The sequence below is a fragment of the Eublepharis macularius genome, chromosome 7 (assembly GCF_028583425.1).
Source record: "Eublepharis macularius isolate TG4126 chromosome 7, MPM_Emac_v1.0, whole genome shotgun sequence".
Lineage (NCBI taxonomy): Eukaryota > Metazoa > Chordata > Lepidosauria > Squamata > Eublepharidae > Eublepharis > Eublepharis macularius.
The window spans coordinates 33645721-33665332 of NC_072796.1; the positions used below are offsets into that span (position 1 = coordinate 33645721).

General features: G+C 44.7%; 1 protein-coding gene across 1 annotated transcript in view; it reads right to left on the minus strand.

Annotated features, from left to right (window-relative positions):
* PIGN (phosphatidylinositol glycan anchor biosynthesis class N) overlaps positions 1-19612 on the minus strand; it is a 114557-nt gene that overhangs the window by 36905 nt on the left and 58040 nt on the right. The window contains exons 18-23 of the mRNA XM_054985957.1: positions 19110-19201; positions 17122-17233; positions 5472-5580; positions 3663-3765; positions 3104-3206; positions 1064-1150 (exon numbers count right to left, since the gene is read on the minus strand). Of these exons, the coding sequence (XP_054841932.1) occupies positions 1064-1150; positions 3104-3206; positions 3663-3765; positions 5472-5580; positions 17122-17233; positions 19110-19201 (606 nt within the window). The remainder of the gene's footprint in view (positions 1-1063; positions 1151-3103; positions 3207-3662; positions 3766-5471; positions 5581-17121; positions 17234-19109; positions 19202-19612) is intronic.

The window sequence follows — 19612 nt, forward strand, 5'->3', positions numbered from 1 at the left end:
CTGGAAGCTCCTCAGAAGATTGGCAGGTTTAAACGTAACAGATAATTCAGCAGAGCTTCAGCAGAGAACTGAGAGCTTCTGATGCTTTGTTGTCTACTTCCTGATGTCTTTGAACGATTTTAAAATAATCTGACACTTTACTGCAAATCGCATTGTTTTGCTAGCTGTCCTGTTTATGTTTTTCCTGCTTTTTAAAACTCAGGCGACACACCCAACTTTCCATCATAACCTCGCCCATTAAAGTTTGAGTCCGCCTTTTCTCTAGGAAGCTCACTATATATAGTGAGATAGACTGGGATGAGAGCACCTTGCCCGCTGCTACCCTGTGAATTTTAAAGCAGAGTGGGGATTTGAACCTGGATCTCCCCAACACTCTGGCCACCAGACCTCACTGGCTTCCTCTAGAATGACCAAGAAATAGAGCCTAGGATGGGAAATTCTGCAGATCAAGACCCAGAGCTATACAAGAAGCTTGGCTCTTGGCTACAGGGGTCACCGGTGGAACTAACAAGTTCATAAATAGTTGCCGTTGATTTCTACTGGGCAAAATAAAATGCAACACTTGGAGACAAGATTATGAAGAGGGCAAAGCCTGCTATGAACAATGAATTTCTGTATGAAAAATGCACAAAGATGCATTATAAATGCCTTCATTACACAAAGCCAGGCTGTTGTACTGTTGGTGACCCACACTTGAAGTAACGGCCTTTACCTGTTTGGGAGACTCGGCAGCTATATGCCGAATGATATGCCTTTTTAGATGAGCCAAAAGAAAGGAAACCCCTCCAAAAAATGCTCCAGAAGGGGCAGAATGTTGAAGGCAGCCAAGTATCAGTTAAAGAGGGGAAAGACATGAGGTGGGGGTGGGTAAGGAACAACCTGCCCTGAGAGCTTACAGAATCCTAGGAGAAGAGATTTGGGGGGCAGGAAAACAGTTTCCCTGAACTGGTCCTCTCCCTTTAATTCCTTCTGGGGCCCCAACAGGTTTCATGGAAATCTGGAAATTTCTGAGCCACAGCAGAAGTTCCTTCAACCAGGCCTTTGCTCAAGAGCAAAAGGATACAAAGAAAAAAGATCGCCTGACGTCATCCACGTGGAGTTGTTGAAACTCAGTTATATCAGCAGCGTACGAAAAGCTGAGGGCAGCAAGCTATAAAAGATAGCGGGAGAGAAATCAATACAGCAGTGTCAGTTAGTTCACGTTGATATTAAAGGTATATTTTCAGGGGAGCAAATGAGAAATTAAGGAGCTGCTCCTTCACAGAAGCCAGCCCGTACAGCCATGAAAGCCGCTTCTTCTACAGCTTTATTATACTTTAATGACTCTCTCAAGAAAGTTATCGCTCATCTAGAATGATCCAGTAGAAATATCTCTGCTGCCGTAGGTAAAGAAATAACTCCCTGACCTTTCCGTTTGCTCTCTTATTTCTCCTTCCTTTCCTCAAACCTACTGGAAAAGGACATATTTCCATTATTCACAAAAGTCATGAGAGGTTTGGCAGCTTTAGAAGAGCCCTCTGGTGAGCTATAGAGGAAAGGAATTGTGGCTTTCCATCTCCACAGCAGGTGTACTTGTTCTACTCCAGTGCTGAGTTGCTGTACACAGCATATAGCATCAGCACCTGCTCGTGACCTAGTTCTAAGAGTACAGGCCACCTTGCACAACCTCTCCCACTTAATGCAGGAAATCCAAAGGTAGAGGATTCCCTAATAGATGGCTGCCCAAAAACCTGCTTAAAGACCTCCAATGAGGGAAAGCCCACCAACATCCTATGTAGTTGATGCCATTGTCAAACTCACCATTATGAAACTTCTCTTCATGATCATCTGAAATCTACCCTCCCATGACTCTTTCCAGTACTCCTTTATGAGAAACATACCTTGGATTCTCCTCTCAGTTTCTCAAGAGGCAGCCATCAGAGATTTTATAAACAGACTTGTAAGGGATCTGACTATAATATACACCTTCAGCCTGTATGCATGTTCTACAGGCTTAATTACAGCCACAGCTAAAGAGATGTTCTACAAACACTGGTCTTTTTACTTTCATCTTTCAGATCTGGTATGACTTGGGTATCCGTAAGTATCAATTACACATGCCTAGTGGAAATGACTGCTGGGCACTGGGGATTTGGCCTTTGCAGCTACCTGGTTGATGACTCATTTGGGCTCCCCCTGATGGGACAGAAAAAGGGTCTTTTTAATGTGTGTAGAGGGGCAGGCACTAGCCAAAGAATGCTCGACATAAACAAATGCACACAGCACAAAACTATGATTGAAGAGCTCTGAGGCTTCTGTTGCTCTTATCTCCTCCCTCCTTCCTTTTGTGGCCCCGTTCCCTGCTTGATCAGTCTTACCACGGTCCAGTTATGCTGTCGGGACTGGAGCAGCTCCTTTGCTGCTGCTGTAGGCTGCTCCCTCCAAGCCTGAGGGAGTTCTTGATAATATCGGTCTCCATGACAGGCTACTGCGGACTCAAACACCACACCCTCTGCTCATCTGAGGGGGGTTCCTCCCAGCCCAATGGTGGGAGACCTTGATGGAGTTTTGCAGTTGCGGCTGTGGAACCTAGGAGAACCTAGGGACCTCTGGCTCTAACGCCCGCCATCGCTCTGAGCAAAACTGAGGTGGGGTAGGGCTTCAAACTGCCTGTTGGCCTTCGTCTCCCTGAGTACTGGGATTACAGGTGCACGCCCCCACACCCTGCTCATCTCTGGCAGTTTCTTCTTCACCGGGATTGTTGTGTTCTGCAAAGCGCTGCCGAAGACATCCTGCTTGGATGGCAAAGCCAAAAAGACTGGCAATTCCAGGGATAAGCCCCTCCCCTCCGGGATCAAAATCAACTGACTGACCCTGCCCTCAGAGAGAAGAAGCCAAGAGTAAGGACTGCCCCACTTCTAGGACCACGAGAGAAAGCCAATGGGCCATCACTTATATAGTTTCAATAACATGTTTGGCTGTACATACACTGAATGTAGCATGAATATTACTCAATGCATGTATAAAAAAAATTAAGTGCATACTGTACACAGATTGTACACACATTCCTTGTAACTTAAGAACGGGGCTTCTGGTGTAAACAGGGCTACAAATCAAGCATTACCTTTGGTTTCAATGACACTCCATAGCCTTGCAGTGCTTCTTGTTCTACATTGATCCATACAAACATCAACAAAGCCAAGGCTGGAGGAAAAAGGACTTCATACCTACATACACACAAAGGTATTAGTTGGACAATAAAAGGGGGGAACAAAAGGACCAACGTATAGATTTTTATTCCCTCCTATGCATGCATAAGAAACATTAACAATAGGAAGAATGTCACAGATAACTGCTCCAGCTACTGACAAGGCCGCAGGGAACGGGAGCCCACAATTCAGTTTCTATATTTCAACAAATGAACTTCATTTCCATATTTTTTTGATTAACCTATCAGATACTAAAAAAAAAAACAAACAGGCAGGAGGCATGTTAGATGCTTGAAAAATTTGTCTTAAATCACTCCGAGGCAATGATACTTCAATGGGAAGTTCCTCTCCCACTTTGCAGCAGCCTCTAGGAAGTCTGGGGGTTTCCTCGGTTCTCCCCCAATTGACTTGATGTGCTTAATCTATACATAAAACATACAGAAAATACTGAATAAGAAAAACAGGGAGAATTACCCTGTGCTAAGCAGAAGATATGTGGACATCAGCGAAAGGAGTATGCTCAGCAGCCTGGAAAAGAGCACCGTAGAGCTTAATAGCGGCACTATCAAGGATGAAGCTGCAATAAACAGAAAATAACGGGTTATCGCAAGGCTATTTGAATAGTCTCTCCTTTGACTGCTCTCAAAAGTGATGCACTACTGGGGCTAGGGTGCGGGGAGTTTCAACTTTTCTTATTAATGAACAGCTATCTTGCATTCCCACTCCTGAAAGCAAACAATCTAGCTCGCTGGCAATAGTAGAGACTCTCTCCTCACTCTTCTGGAGGGAGAATTCCAGAACATACAGTTCAGACAGAAGAGCAGCAAGACTTCCTTTGCTGTCACCTTTCTGAGTTTACCTCATGAAAGAGGGACTTAACTTGGGGGGGGGGATTTCCATAGGATTTCCTTCCTTCTGCTTGTAGAAAAGTTTACACCATGAAACTCGACTGCTTTGGCCTATCCAAGAAGGCATTGTGAAAACTGCTCCTCTGTTAGGAAAGCAGTTTTCACATTGGGATGACAACATCAAAGATAACATGAAGTGGGTCAAGAGAGAAGGGAAGGGGCAGTTGGGAAGCAGAGAGAACTGCCCGTTGCAACAGCTGGCACTGTCAACTGAAGTTTGCAGTCCCTTCTCACAGATCATGGGGAAAGCGTGAAGAACTAGAGACAAGGGCAAGAATCTTCAGGTTATTTATGAATTTAATTAATTTAATTAAAAAAATTTCTATGCTGCCTTTCCACCCAGATAGCTCCCCAAGGTGGCCATCAAAAAATTAAACTGTTTCATCGATAAAACATAATTTAAAATAAAGTATACATAAAACAATTCACTAATATATATATAAACATACAATAGCAAAACCAAGGAGGAGGGACAACAACAATTATTGGGGGGGTATGCCAAACAGAACAAAGAAGTCTTCACCAATGCTGGTGAAAGACAACAATAGAAGGAGACAGACAAGTCTCCCTGGATGGAATGTCAACATTTTGACACCATGACTGAGAAGGCTTTTTCCTGGGTTGCCACCTGTCTAGTCTCAGATGCTAGAGGCACTCGAAGCACTCAGATGGTAGAGGCACTCCTATTAGTGGAGGACCTTTCCTCCAGTAGGAGGGGCCTTCCCTTGACATAAGGGCCCCCTGACCAGGGCCAGAGCCTTCTCAGTTCTGGCTCCAACCTGGTGGAACTCTCTGTCGAAGGATACTTGGGCCTGCCAAGACCTTTCAGCAGGCCTGTAAGACAGAGATGTTCTGCCAGGTGTATGGCGTCTAAGGTCTCTAGAAATGCCTCCCTACCAGTCTCCTGTCAAGGGGGGACTGCAAAGTCATAATCATCTGCCCCCCATTTGTGCAGTCACTGTGGCGATACCAGTTTGAACCCCCTTTCCTCTACCTTGTTTACATTTTGATTGGGAAAGAGTGGAGGGGAGGAGGCTGCCATCTTGGAACTTTGATTGTAAATATATACTGATGATTGTGGTTTTAATGTATCTAATTGTTTATTTCTGTATTATTATACTGTTATAACCTGTCCTGAGCCCTCTTGTGGGGAGGGTGGGCTATGAATCGAATAAACAACAACAACAATAACAGTAATACACTCATCTTGCATCAAAATAAGGTTATTTCATCAAAGAAAGCATGTCTGCTAGTAGTACAGATTGGTGGGACCCAACCCCCACCCTCTTACGAAGTAGCAGAAAACATTATGCCAATATTTTTCTTTACAAGCCCGACATTCAAGATAAAACTAGATCAAGATAGGGAGCCTTACCTAATGTTGTCCAGCTAATAATCTGATTTATTAAAGGCAATCCTTGTTTGCTTTCAAGACTGCTGTGAGTAGTTTTTACGACATAAGCTGAAAGTGCCAGGCTCAGCAACTACAAAAGAAAAAAAGAACAAGCTGCTTTTAAAGAAAAGGGCCATTCATCTGGTTGGTTCCACTACACTGGGGTGATTAAGGAGCATTAGAGAGGAGAAAAGTTAATGTTACCGTACAGATTTTTGCCCTTTAAAATCCAACACAAAACCAAAGGGCAAGAAACTGGAAGTGTACCACAATATAAAACTGCAAAGCTCCCAGAATAGTTCTCAATTATACACCATCAGGTTGTATATACAATTATACACCATCCAGGTTGATTAACCGCCCATGAGGAAGCACAGCGAGTGTGAAACAGATGGGGCCGTACAGTCTGTAGGGCATTTGGGGGCAGAGTAACTATGAACATCCGTGTGAATTTCTGTGCAAGAGAAAGGCACAACACGGAAAAGGATTGCACCAACCCATAAATTTGAAAGGACTGGGATTCTTGAACCTTATGGATTTTTGGTGATGTACCCTGCCTCATTTACTTTACCATTCTGCACTGGATCTCTCATGAACTGAGAGATCCTTGATTCCTTTCCAAGAATGAATTGCTGAGTGTGTTTATATTGGCTCGTTGTATCTCTTTGTTCTGATGGTGTATAATTGTATATAATAATGTTTATTCATTGAATATATAGAATATTTTGAGAATTCTGGTCATACATTGGGATACTGAATCATTGATTGTATGGTGTGAGAACCGTTCTGGGAACTTTGCAGCTTTAAAATCCAAACCAACAAAAGAAAAGAGAAATAAGTTGGTCTGCTTATTAGGGCCAAGGCTCCTAGTTTTATGCGGGAGGATATACAAAGAATGCTACAGATTGTAAACAATACACATTTGTTTAAATGTCCAGATTTCTGTTCAATGAAGAGTATAAGCCTGGATTTTCTTTCCAATTGTTGCTTCCATTTTTAAATAAACATGCCTGCCATTCACTATTGATATCAGCTGGGCATTTTGCCGTTCAAAAAAGGGATCATCCAGCCAAGTAATTCTTACTATCATAAGCATAAGTGATGGATTAGGGCCCCCTTTCAATACTATGTGAAAGGAGAAGTACAGCTTTGAGCCACCTTTTTTCTCCCAAGCATTCTGGTTATTATGATGCCACACTGGCTTGGGTGTGTTTTCCCTGTCCACACACACGTTTCTTATACAATATCATTGAGGAATGGTGAAGTTATGATGCAGGTGACTGCAGATTTTCTTGTGCGTGCCTAGATCTGAAATGCAAACCAGGGTCATCATTGTGAGGCCCTTGCTGGCATTAGTAACTCTTAGCTCAATTTTTAAAACCTGCTATATCAGCACAGCAGATGGTAAAGCCAGATCATTACCTGCAGGGAATTGCTAATAAAATAATTGGGGGGCATGGTGTTGGAGAACAGAGCGTAGTCTTAATTCTGAGGTCTACTGGATTAATTTCTGGAATGTTTCATTTTTCTTTTTAAAAAATCCTGACAATTCCCCCCCCCCCCCCCAATGACACGTTCCTGATAAATTCTGTATCTACTCTTTTATCATCTCAGGCTGGTTTTCTTTGCTTAAAAGCTACAAAAACCTACAAACCTCTTTTCACAGGAACATTCAATAGCTGTTCAAAAATTACAGAGCAGTTCACCAAGTTCTGCCAACAAAGAATACAGCATTGTGAGAAGAGGTATTTTTAAAATACAGAATATCTATGACCGATGCTAGTCAGACCTCACTCGGCGTTCTATACCCAATTCTGGGTGCCGTACTTTAAGAAAAACAGGACAAATTGGAATATGCTGAAAGGAAGGCAACAAGGTTGGTAGGAGAGGGGGTAGGGGAGTCTGCAAAACATGTCCTATACAGAACCGTTGAAGAAACTGAGTAAGTTTAGCCAGGAGAAAAGGAGGCTGAGAGGAGATCATGCTCCTCAAAAAGCAAAAGCTTGTTCTCTGCTGCTCCGAGGGCGAGAATAGATCTAAGCCTGTTACAGGAGAGTAGGTTTCTGTTTAAAATTAGGAGAAACAAGCCAATGGTGAGAGCTGTCTGACAGAGGAACTTGCCCACTAAGAGGCTATCAGACAGAGGCTGGGTAACTATGTTCTAGCTTTGGATTTCCTGCACTGAGCAGGGACTATTGACCCTGCAGGCCAATAAGGCCCCTTCCAGCCTTAGGACTCTATAACCTCCCTCCCTCCCCACTTGTATTTTATGCATACGTCTCACATTTGTTTGATACTGAGTATTGTATAACTTCCATTATTTCCTGGATGCCCCCTTAATGGTTCAGCCACTCCTAGAGCAAACTGTTGATTCATACTTGCATAACTGAATTTTATGCTTGAGTTCAGCCAAAAGGAGGACTCAGGAGGAAGTGTGTTTGTTTGGGTTTTTTAAAAGAGATTTGTCAATAGGAGTCCGAGTCTGTTTCAAAGCTTTCAGCGTTACAGATTAGAGAGGTAATTAGAGTAGATCATAAAGCCGCAGCTATTTGGCACTGGTTTTTATGTGGGTTTAATGAACTTTGCCTGATGTGCCATCACATGGCTATCCACAGAGAAAACCGTAAGAAAGTCATATATTCTGAGCTCTGGGCTTCCCCCCACTCTGCCCTGCCCCAAACATCTCAGACTTTGGACTTAATGAAAATAATGTTAACCTTCTCGTATTCTAATTCTACAAAGCCAATCCCGAGTTCTTGCCAACAATATATTGTTACTCCATTTTATACTTAAACATCCAGAAAAATAAAAAGGCTGAATGAATCCAGCCATCAACAACGGAGTTGCGGTTCTTCTCTTACAAAGAAGGCAGTCCCCACCCACCCATAGCAGATAAAGAGGGGAGGGAATTAGGCACAGAGTGGAGTTTATCAGGATAGAAAAGGCAAAGCTCATTTGCACAAACACGCCCAGATGGTTCCATCCCAAAGGCATCTGCAGTCAGTTCCCTGTGTTTATTCCGTAAACACAGCCGGGGTGGTTCTATTTGCTCCACAACTTTCGAGACTGTTTAGCAACCTATCTGCCCCAACTAATCACCAAAAATTTACTATAGATGCGAGTCTCTTTTTTTAAAGACAGGTCACCAGGGGACCTTTGTTTGAAGCTGCTTCAGGGCCATTTCATCACAGTGAAACTAAAATCAGAGCAGTGGTCCCACAAAACTAAACCTATAGGAGCATGACATTTTAGAAAGCTCTCTCTTGCTGTTCCGGAATACGCTGAAACGTTTCAGCACTCCACAAAGCCCTTCATGAGATGCGGGTGTTTGAGTGAGTGGAGGTGGTCGGGGACAAGGATGGAAATGAGTGACACACAATAGAATCTGGAAGAGGCAAATTCTGGCCAGGCTAAATGGATTGCAGTGTGCTCGGCCTTGCACAAGAAAAAGTTTTGTGGCCAGGATCCAAGAGATTGATAACTCTTGGTTGGGAAATTGCTGGAGATTTGGGGGGAGCGGGTACTGCCTGGGGAGGGTCCTCAGTGGAGTATAATACCAGAGTCTACCCGCCAAAGCAGCTGTAATCTGGAGAACACTTGTAATTCTGAGAGATCTCCAGGTTCCACGTAGAGATCAGCAACCCTATGACCAAGCCCATTTGAAGAGAGAGCAACAGAACTGGGCTAAGATCCGAACTGTTCCCTTTGTAGTTTCATGGGAATTCCATAAAAATCTCAGCAAGACCAAGGACAAATTAAACTGAATCTCTAAGAGGGGAAATCACAAGGTAAATAATGTTCTGAGCACAATAGTCTTTCTTCCGCCAAACATACCAGAGGTTGATTTCATTGATGCACACCAAAGAAATTTAAAGTGTGGAAATAAAGTGTTTAAGAATAAACTTGGCAACCGTTTTAAAAGGTACATATGCTACAGGTGCCATCCCTCAGGGAATTCTGAGGGACTGCTGAAGACACATAGTGACAAACCGAAATTAAAAGGATGCCAGCTTGGTTAATCAACAAGTTTGAAGCAACCGTAAGAGGCAGGAAGACTTCCTTTAAAAAGCACAAATCTTGCCCAACTAAGGCAAACACGTGTAAACAAGAACAAATGTAAACTGGCAACAAGGTAGACAGAAAGAGAGTATGTGGAGCACATTACTAAAAGCAGTAAGACAAACAATAAACATTCTTGGAATACACTAGAAGCAGGGACCTGTCAAGCGAGGAGCCTTGGCATCTCCATAAATCTCTAAGAAGAGGTGAGACCAATAGAAATGACATTCGTCTAGAAGTAATGGACAAATTAAAAACTAACAAGTCAATAGAGAAGAGTGACACATCCATGGTTGTGAAAGAAGCCGAACACAGAATTGTTAATCTCTTAACAAAAATATGAAACAACTAGAAATAAAGCCCGTTGTGGGGAAAAATACAACGGGCTTGAGAAAGAGGAGCGTGGGCAGGCAGGCATTCTCTCCTCATCCCTCACTGATCCCGGCCGGTGAAGGAGGGGGGTGGGCATTGCCACCTACTCCACATCTGATCTCAGCAACATGAAGGGGTGGTGGGCTTTGCTACCTGCTGCACGTCTGATACAGGCTGGGTAAAGGGGGGCAGGCATTGCCACTGCTCCACTCCTGATCTTAGCCGAGTGGGGGAAATGGGCATTGCCTTCTGCTCTGCGCCTGATTATGGGGTGAAGGGGAGCAGGCATTGCTGCCTGCTCCAAGCCTGATCCCAGCTGGGTGAAGGGGGTGGTGGGCATTGCCACTTGTTCCCTGCTGGGTGAATGGAGGAGTGAGCACTACCTCCTGCTCCTCACCTGATCCCAACAGGCAAAGGTGGGTGGTGGGCTTTGCTAAATGCTCCGCTCCTTATCCCAACTGGGTGAAAGGGGTGCGGGCATTGCCACCTTCTCTGCTCCTGATTCCAGCAGGCTGAAGGAGGGCAGAGATTGCTGCTTGCTTTGCGCCTGATTCCGACAGGGTGAAGATGGGGTGGGCATTGCTGCCTGCTCAGTGCCTTATTCCAGTAGGTTGAAGAGGGCAGGCATTGCCACCTGCTCCACTTCTTGTCCCAGCTGGGTAAAGGGAAGAAGGGAATTGCTTCCTGCTCTGTGCCTGAGTCCACCCACATGAAGGCGCTGGGCAGGCATTGGCACTTGCTCCACTCCTGATCCCAGCTGGGTGAAAGGGGTGGGCATTGTCATCTGTTCTGCTCCTAATACCAGCCGGGTTAAGGCGGGGGGATGGGCATTGCTATCTGCTCTGCTACTAATGCCAGTAGTGATAAGGAGGGGGTGGGCATTGCCACCTGCTCCGCTCCTAATACCAGCTGAGTTAAGTCAGGGTGTGTGCATTGCCAATTGCTCCGTTCGTCATATCAGCTGGGTTAAGGTGGGGGGTGGGCATTGCCACCTGCTCCGCTCCTAATGCCTCCTGGGTTAAGGTGGGGGTGCACACTGCCACCTGCTCTGCTCCTAATGCCAGTTGTGATAAGGCAGGGGGTAGGCATTGCCACCTCCTTCACTCCTAATACCAGCTGGATTAAGGCAGGGGCGGGTATTACCACCTGCTCCACTCCTGATCTGAGCTGGCTGAAGGGGGGGCGGGCATTGCCACCTGCTCCACTCCTAATACCAGCTAGATTAATGTGGGGGTAGGCATTGCCACCTGTTACCCTCGTATTATCTGCTGTGTTAAGGTAGGAGGTGGGCATTGCCACTTGCTCCACTCCTAATACCAGCTGGGTTATGCTGGGGAATGGGAATTGCCACATGTTCCGCTCCTAATACCAGCTAGCTGAAGGGTGGTGGGCATTGCCACCTGCTCCGCTCCTAATAACAGCTGGGTTAAAGCAAAGAGTAGGCATTGCCACCTGCTCCGCTCCTGATCCCAGCTGGCTGAAGGGGGGCAGTTATTGCCACCTGCTCTGCTCCTAATATCAGCTGGGTTATTGCAGGGAGTGGTCATTGCTACCTGCTCTGCTCCTAATACCAGCTGGTTTAAGGCGGGTGCAGGCACTGTCACTTGCTCCGCTCCTAATACCAGTTGGGTTAAGGCAGGGGGCGTGCATTGCCACCTTCTCCACTCCTCATACCTGCTGGCTGAAGGGGGCAGGCATTGCCTCCTGCTCCAGTACTAATACCAGCTGGGTTAAGGTGGTGGTGGACATTGCCACCTGCTCCACTCCTAATATCAGCTGGGTTAAGGAGGGGGTGGGCATGGCCACCTGCTCCGCACGTAATACCAGCTGGGTTAAGGTGTGGCGAGGGCATTGCCACCTGTTCCGCTCCTGTTCCCTGCTTGGGTGTCATGGTCCAGCCTGGGCTCAGTGAGAGTGAGGACTCCTCCTCAGGAGGAGAGGGGCTTCGTGTAGCCAGCCAGGACTCCTCAGGAGAAGAGGAGCTCCATGCAGCCAGCCCTGACTCAGCAGAGGCTGGTAATCAGGAGCCACAGCTGTTGGCTAATCAGAGCCTACAGCCAGCAGCTGAAGCAGAGCCATCAGTACTCTCCAGCCCCAGCACCACAGGGGAAGTGCAGCCAGGGACTTCCACAGGGGAAGCTCAGTCAGGGACTGCCAGCACCACAGGGGAAGCCCAGCCAGAGGCTTCCACCCCCCCAGGTTCACCCACACCCAGAGAACGCCGCAGACAGCGCCAGAGACTGGAGCTGCAGGAGAGACGGCGCAGTGCTCGTCTCCTGAGCCAACGCCAGCTGCTGGAGGGTGATGATGAGTAGCTTCAGGATGGAGCCCCAGCAGCTGGCTGAAAACCATGCCTGGCTATACAAGCCAGTCAGGAGCAACAGCCAGGCGTGGAAGCAACGTCTCTGCTGTCTGCAACCACTCCGTGCTCCGTGAACCTTGCCCGTGCCTACTGTTGGACCTGACACTACTGGTAACTGACCTTGGACTGTGCCTGACCTTGCTCTTGGACTCTGGACTCAACTCTGGCATTAGCTTGTGCTCTGACCACTGCTTTGACTTGGCTTTTGGCTCCTGAAACTCCCTCTGGACTTGGTATCAAGGTTTGGACCTGCACCACCCTGCTTGGGCTGGCCCAGCCCGTGACATTGGGCTTCCCACCACTGCATGTTTTCTGGAGCTATATGGTGAGTTACCTTGGCCTTCCTCTGCGGCAGCGCCCTCTGGGGGTGCACCAAGGCATAAAGTGAGTTGTCTGAAACACGCTTACTCAATTATATAGTAAGATTTAAAATTGGCTCCCTGTTGAAGGGCTTGAAGGTAACAAACGTAATGCCCGTTTTAAAGAGGAATTCACAGGAGACCCAAGAAGTTACAGGGCAGGTCTGGGTAAAATGGTGGAAATGTAGAGAGTTGCGAAAGCACAAGCTGCTTGGGGAAACGGATCCTCCAACAGCCAGCTGTGAACACCATGAGCAAAACCCACATAACACAAACTGCTACATTAAAACAGGTGAAAGAGAGTGAAGTTGCCCCTCTTCCACAGGCATAAAGAGCTTTCTACCAGGGTAACAGAGCTGGAAAAGGTATAGAAAAGGGCAATGAAACTGATCAAGGGGTTAGAGCATTTTCTCTATGAGGAAATGCTAAGGAATTTGGGAATCTGGGGAGGGAGATATGCTAGAAGTTGAGGGCTATGTATGGGCTACAGAAAGTAGACAGAACTTTTTCTCCGTCTCACAAATCATGACTTGGATGCACCAAATAAAGCTGATCAGCCATCGATTCAGGACAGACGAAAGGAAGTACTTCATTCAACAAGTTGTAATTCACTGTCCCATAATGCAGGGATGGCTACTAACTTAGATGACTTTAAAAAAGGATTAGACAAATTTATGGAGGATAAGTTCACACCTACAGCTATTATCTATGACAACTAAATGAAACTTCCATGTTCAGAGTCAGTGTTCTGCTTAATACTATGAAGATAATTTCAGGTGGGTAGCTGTGTTGGTCTGCAATAGAAAAGCAAGATTTGAGTCCAGTAGAAACTTAAAAGACCAACAAGATTTCAAGGATATGAGCTTTGAAGTGTCAAATATCTCAGACATATTTGACACTTTGACTCGCAAAAGCTTCTACTTGGGAAATCTTTTAGGGTACGACCAGACCCAAATCTTGCTCTTCTAATGCTACTGGACTTGAATCTTGCTCTACTTAATACCAGCTGCTGAAGGGCAACAAGGCAAGGTTTTGGCCTCTATGTCCTTTCTGCCTGTGGGCCTCCTGGTGGCATTTGCTTCGGCACTGAGTGAAAATGGATGCTCGGTTAGACAGACCATTTGTCTGAGGTTTCCTGTTGCGTAAAAGGGCTTGGAAGGGTGACACAGGAGAGGCATATTTCCCTCTTGTTTACATTTAAAAGCCACAACAGAACTGCAATCTTGAGTGTTCTGCTCCTCTGATTATTTCATCCTTTTGGAAAATAGACATATGTACCATACTGTCAGCTGACAAACTTCTCAAGGATTCTCAATGCAAGGAACAGGATAAGCATACCCTTCACACCTGAAAGCTTCTGGATAATTTAGCTGCAACTGGTCCCCAGCTTAACTAGGCCACTACCAGGTACTCAGTACAGCAGTTAATGCAGGACCATGTAAAGCAGAGCCAGGCAAAATACCGCTTATTATATTAGCGAAAGCTGGAGATTAATTGCAAAAATTAAATCCTCAAAGTAAAATAAATTTCCAGAAAAGGCTAGTACTTGATCACAATTCAAAGAAGTTCACAACTCTCAATTTACGGTCAGTGAACTTTTTTGCAACCCAATGAAAATCCTTTTTGACTTGAATTGAAGGTGACTCTACTGGAAATAAACAGATCAACAACAAAATCAATTACATTCTTTGTGATCCTCATTTGAATTGTTCTCATTCCTGGTAGTAAAGCTTATGGCAAACCCAATGTGCCAAATCAGTCCAAGCCAATTCATGCCTGGCTGGGGAGGGGAGCAGAAGATAATCCAAAGCAAATAAGACGCTAATTACAAAACCACGGCAAATTACACGACTAGATTTACCACCACCCCGCTTAATCAAGTGCCTTACTTCTTCCACCCACCCCATATTTACACTGACATCTAGTGGTAGCTGGAAACATGTTTCAAAAAACGTTCCCATTCACAGAGAACATTTATTTTTCAAAAAAAACATCAGTGTCTATTAAAAAATCAGCCCACCAACTATAGATAAACTGCTTGCACTGGAAATTAAGAATTAATATTAAATCTGCCAAGCCAAATCAATAAGCCAAATCCTTACATGAACCATGCTACAAGATTTGTAAATGAGCCAACATTGTGTGATAAGATAAAAAAAATATATTGATCAGCTTGCTCATTTTACTGGAAAGTCCCCAACAACTAATTAGCCCTCCCTATTTGTATGTTTCCAAGTGTGATTACATTTTTTACACTTTTGTGTATATATTAGGTTTTAATGGTTTTAAATATTTTTTATATTTTTGGATTTTAAATGGTTTTTATTGTCTGGAACATTTTAATCTTTTATTTTAATGTTTGCCTCCTTGGGAACTGGGTTGAAAGACGACATAGAAATGCTTTAAATAAGTAAAGAAACAACTATACAATTAAATATAATCAATCCCGTAAATTTAATTCAGGAGGACGGAGAGGCAGTGTGGTGCAGTAGTTAGACGAGGATCTGAGAGACTCAGGTTTAAGTCCCCCGTCTGCCATGGAAGCTTGCTAGGTGGCCTTGGGTCAGTCACAGCCTCTCAGCTTAACCAACCTCACAGGGTTGTTGAGAGGATAAAATGCAGGAGAGGAGAATGGTGTTGTCAGACGCTTTGCGTCCCCTGTCATGGGTGCTGGTTGTGGTTGGCAGGTGATTCCCACTTAGTACAGAGAGAGACGTTCTAAGCATTCTGTAGGTGCTTGAAGGGTACTTTTAATTAACATAGGGAAGCGTTTTTTAAATATGCAGCCTAATAAAGCATCCTGGAGAACATGAAATTTCACACATTGTTTTGTGCCATGAGTCTAACTTGCAAATTCTTCCCCTCAGTCCAGATACACATGACCGGCTAAGGTTCAATAATGGTAGGGAGAGAGACCCCCCCACCACATACTTAAATACTGTGATGTTTAAAAAAAGAAGAGTATAGTTATACATATTTAATATTATATCTTACTATATGTGTATGCTTGGTGGGATGGCACACAAGGGCATACGGCAGTCATGTGGCCAGGGCTTTCTTTCAGTGGGAACGTGGTGGAATGGAGTTCCGGCACCTCTTGAAAATGGTCACATGGCCGGTGGCCCCGCCTCCTGATCTCCAGACAGAGGGGAGTTTAGATTGCCCTCTGTGCCGGAGCGGGGCAGAGGGCAATCTAAACTCCCCTCTGTCTGGAGATCAGGGGGCGGGGCCACTGGCCATGTGACCATTTTCGCCAAGGGCGATTTAAACTTTAAAAAACTCCCCCCTTGTTCCAAACTCCCCCCTTCATCCAAAGTGATGTCATTGCGTGGTCCTGAGTTCCACCACCTCTTTTCCCAGAAAAAAAAGCCCTGCATGTGGCGCTTTTGGTTGATGGTGATTGCAAACGTGGCTCTCTGTGAGCCGTGGAAAGAGAACCACTGTTTTGAATGATAAACTGTAACCTATTTTGACAAATGTGGCCATAAACTAAGAATGATCTTTACCATTTTCACCCTCAAAATGCCACCTCTGAACAACCATTTTTATACTTCATTCCAAGAATAAAGGGCAAAAGATTTTTTTTTTTTTTTAGTTTTGGAAAATGACAGAATAAAACAGTATTTATTGTATTTATTATCTATAACAATACTTTTGAAGAAGAATGTTCGCACCTTGAGTGAAGAAATCTTACTCCTTCTAATCTCATAATGTTATTACTGTAAAATGATGTGTGTCCCAGGCTAATGTTAGGAGACACACTCACATCTTAATGGTTTAAAATGACTTAATTCTATAATTGATTGTTCCTAGCATCTAATGGTATATCTACCCTACAAATTTATATAGATTTTATTTCAGTTTAATTAACACGGCTCTCCCCGTTCCAAAAATTCTGGAAACTGGGGGTTCTGAGGGATTGTTCAGATTCAGAATACAATTCCCAGTGTTTCTTAGAGAGCAAACTGAATATTAAACCAGTTGAAATCAATTGTACAGATACACTTTGTGTTGCTAAGACTACAGTCATGGGATAATTGTCGAATTCTAAGTGATGAAAGTGCAACCACCTGCCAAGGAACTCGAGCATTCACCTGACTACCTCCCAACCCCAGGGTGGCTCATACTACAGAACTTCCTCCCCCAACAAAGCAGGTGTTTTAAAAAAAATACACCAGCAAGGAAAAAAAAAACAGCTCAAGATGACTCGGTCATACAGCCAGGGATTCACAATGGCACATTCGTACAAATCCCATGTACATAAATTAGAACTTCTGCTTACAGGGATCTCTTCTGCTTGTTGCCTGGAGGTGCTGGATCACATAGCCCATGAATATGCATACCCTCAAAACAGCAAACGGTGGGGAAACTCTTCATCAGAAGTAGCAGGACCCAGGCAAATACGCAAGACTGATTTTAGACAGCAGCTGCAAAAATGAAAGCTTCAGTTCTCAAAAACGGCATTAGGGAAGTTACTGACCTGAAAGAGGTATACTTGGAGATCTTTACCATGTATGTATTTTTTCTGGCTTTTCCAAAGTAATGCCACCAGGCAGGATGAAGACAGGAGAATCAGCAAGCCTGCTGCTGATCTGTAGAAGACAGGCTCTTAATGAGACCATATGGCTTTAGGCTTACTTTGCCATAAAGGCAAATCAAGCAGATTTATAACATGCAGCTAAAGAAGATGCATAGAACATTTAAACTCAGGTTTAGAGTACGGATTCCTATTTAACTAGGTTCAATATCTTTATAAATCCACAACTTTCTCTTATGCACTGGGCTTGTAAATCGCCACTTGCCTGTTCGCCTAGGAGGCAAAGAACTGCCCAAACAAGGAATCATCATAAAAGCGAGCTCCTTTTTATCTTTCCCTTCACAAATTAGGCACTCTTCACATGCCAGAGCCATTTCAACATGGTATGCATGTGCAAATAGCTTGATCATGTGGGATAGAATGGAGGGGGTTCCCAGAGTCTTTCTTCCCATTCCTCCCCAGAAGCATCCAAAGACAGTGTACATTTTCTAGGTAAAAAACACAACAAGGGACCTAATCCTGGGATTTGTTTCTTATCTTAGATCTACACGGTAATTCTGGCACTAACTCTGGGATTAAGCTGTTTGTCCCAGGCCTGTGGAATATAAGTGATCGCACAACCCTGGGCCAAGCACCTTAATCTTGAAGTTAGTATCAGAAATGTTCTATCAAGTTCAGCAGAGCAGAGTGATCCAAGAAAAGAGACTGGCCTTTGTCCACCACAATAGGGCCTTGGTGTAGAAACACTACTGCGATCCACTGGAGGCATAAAGCGACAACTACTTTCACACCTGGTGATGGGGCTACTTAGATCCCAGACCACCACTCTCCTAACCCATTGTGTGACTTTTTAATTCAGGGATTCCTTTTACTATAGCCTTGCCATTGGTGGAGACCCACCTGGGGCTACCACGTTCCGCCAGAGATGACCTATTTTGGCACATCGTTAAGGTGACCCCATCACTGACTGGGGGCTTTGGGTCCAGTGCACTAACTGTATGTTCAGTGGGGCAGGCACCCACAACCAAGGCTCTCTTGGGTGCATCAAGATCCGCAGTGCAATCCCACATGAGTTAGACCTTTCTAAGCCTACTGACTCCCCTGGATTTAGAAGGGTATAATTCTGCTCAGGACTGCACTGTTGGAGGTGGTTTTCCTGTGTCCATGCCTGCCTGTAGCATTTATCTGGGCCTTCTCTTCCTGCTTGAAAAGCACACAAGAAGAACGACTTGAGGCTATCAGCACACCAAGCTCTCCCCGTCAATAACTGTACTAGTAGCTTTCTCTCTTCATAGCTTGTTGAAGGGAGCTGGAAGGGGGAAAACATCCCCAGGCTCATCAACTCACAGACCCATTAAATATGGGTATCCATGAGATTCTCTGATCTCCCATTAGAAACCGGACTGAAACTGAGTAGGATTCCCTTCTGCAAGGGACAGGTTCTCAAGCAACTACTCTTGGATGCCCTTTGCCACAAAAAGGGAATGTAGCTCTCTGACAAAGATGCTTTCAAGGGAGGAAAAAAACCCTTCACAAATTAAAGGCAATTTCACTGACATCAGCGGATAATGCATTTCTCTGTAATTACCCTATTTGAATTCTGAACAGCAGCAACAGTGTCAGAAGGATGCCAAGAGCAATTCCTACCCAATGATAAAATTCTATTTTAAATCTGTGTACCCTGACCCGGATATCCCAGGAGAGCCTGATCTCATCAGATCACAGAAGCTAAGCAGGGTTGGCCTTCATTAGTAAGGTCATTGGACAGACCTCCAACAAAGGCCAGGGTTGCAGAGGCAGGCTATGGCAAACCATCTCTGTTAGTTTATTGCCATGAAAACCCCACCAGGGGTCGCCATAAGTCAACTATAACTTGAGGGCAGGATTTCATTATTTTTAATGTTGAATGCAAAAAATAATGAAAAACTTACACTAGAGGGATATTTTGATCTCTTCCTACAACAGGCATCAAGGGGAAGACTGCCAGAAGCAAACAGGAAAGAATCCAGCTTAGCACCATTGCCTGAAAGAATCAAATATATGGAGTCACAAACACAAATGGAAATAACTGTGGAAACTGAAAGTACAACAAAATTTAGTTCAGGTAAAGCCATGCCATTTTGTCAATGTGAAAGCTCCAAATCATGAACAGAACTATGGAAGGACTAGATGCAGTCTTCTGGCTTAGATATTTAAGATGGCCCCCAATACTGCAGGGAGAACGCTGTGTTTTCCATTACTCATAAGTCACCTAGTCATAGCAATCGACATACAAGAGAACACAGCACGGTATAGACTGAAAGTTCACCCTATGACAGCATGGTGAAAACCAAAGCTCATCCATGGGTAGTGTGGTTGAAGTACAAGAATGCCTTCCTCACAGATCCCACCACACCCAAGAAGTCATTGAATGGGCCGGACCTCTAGGTTCCCA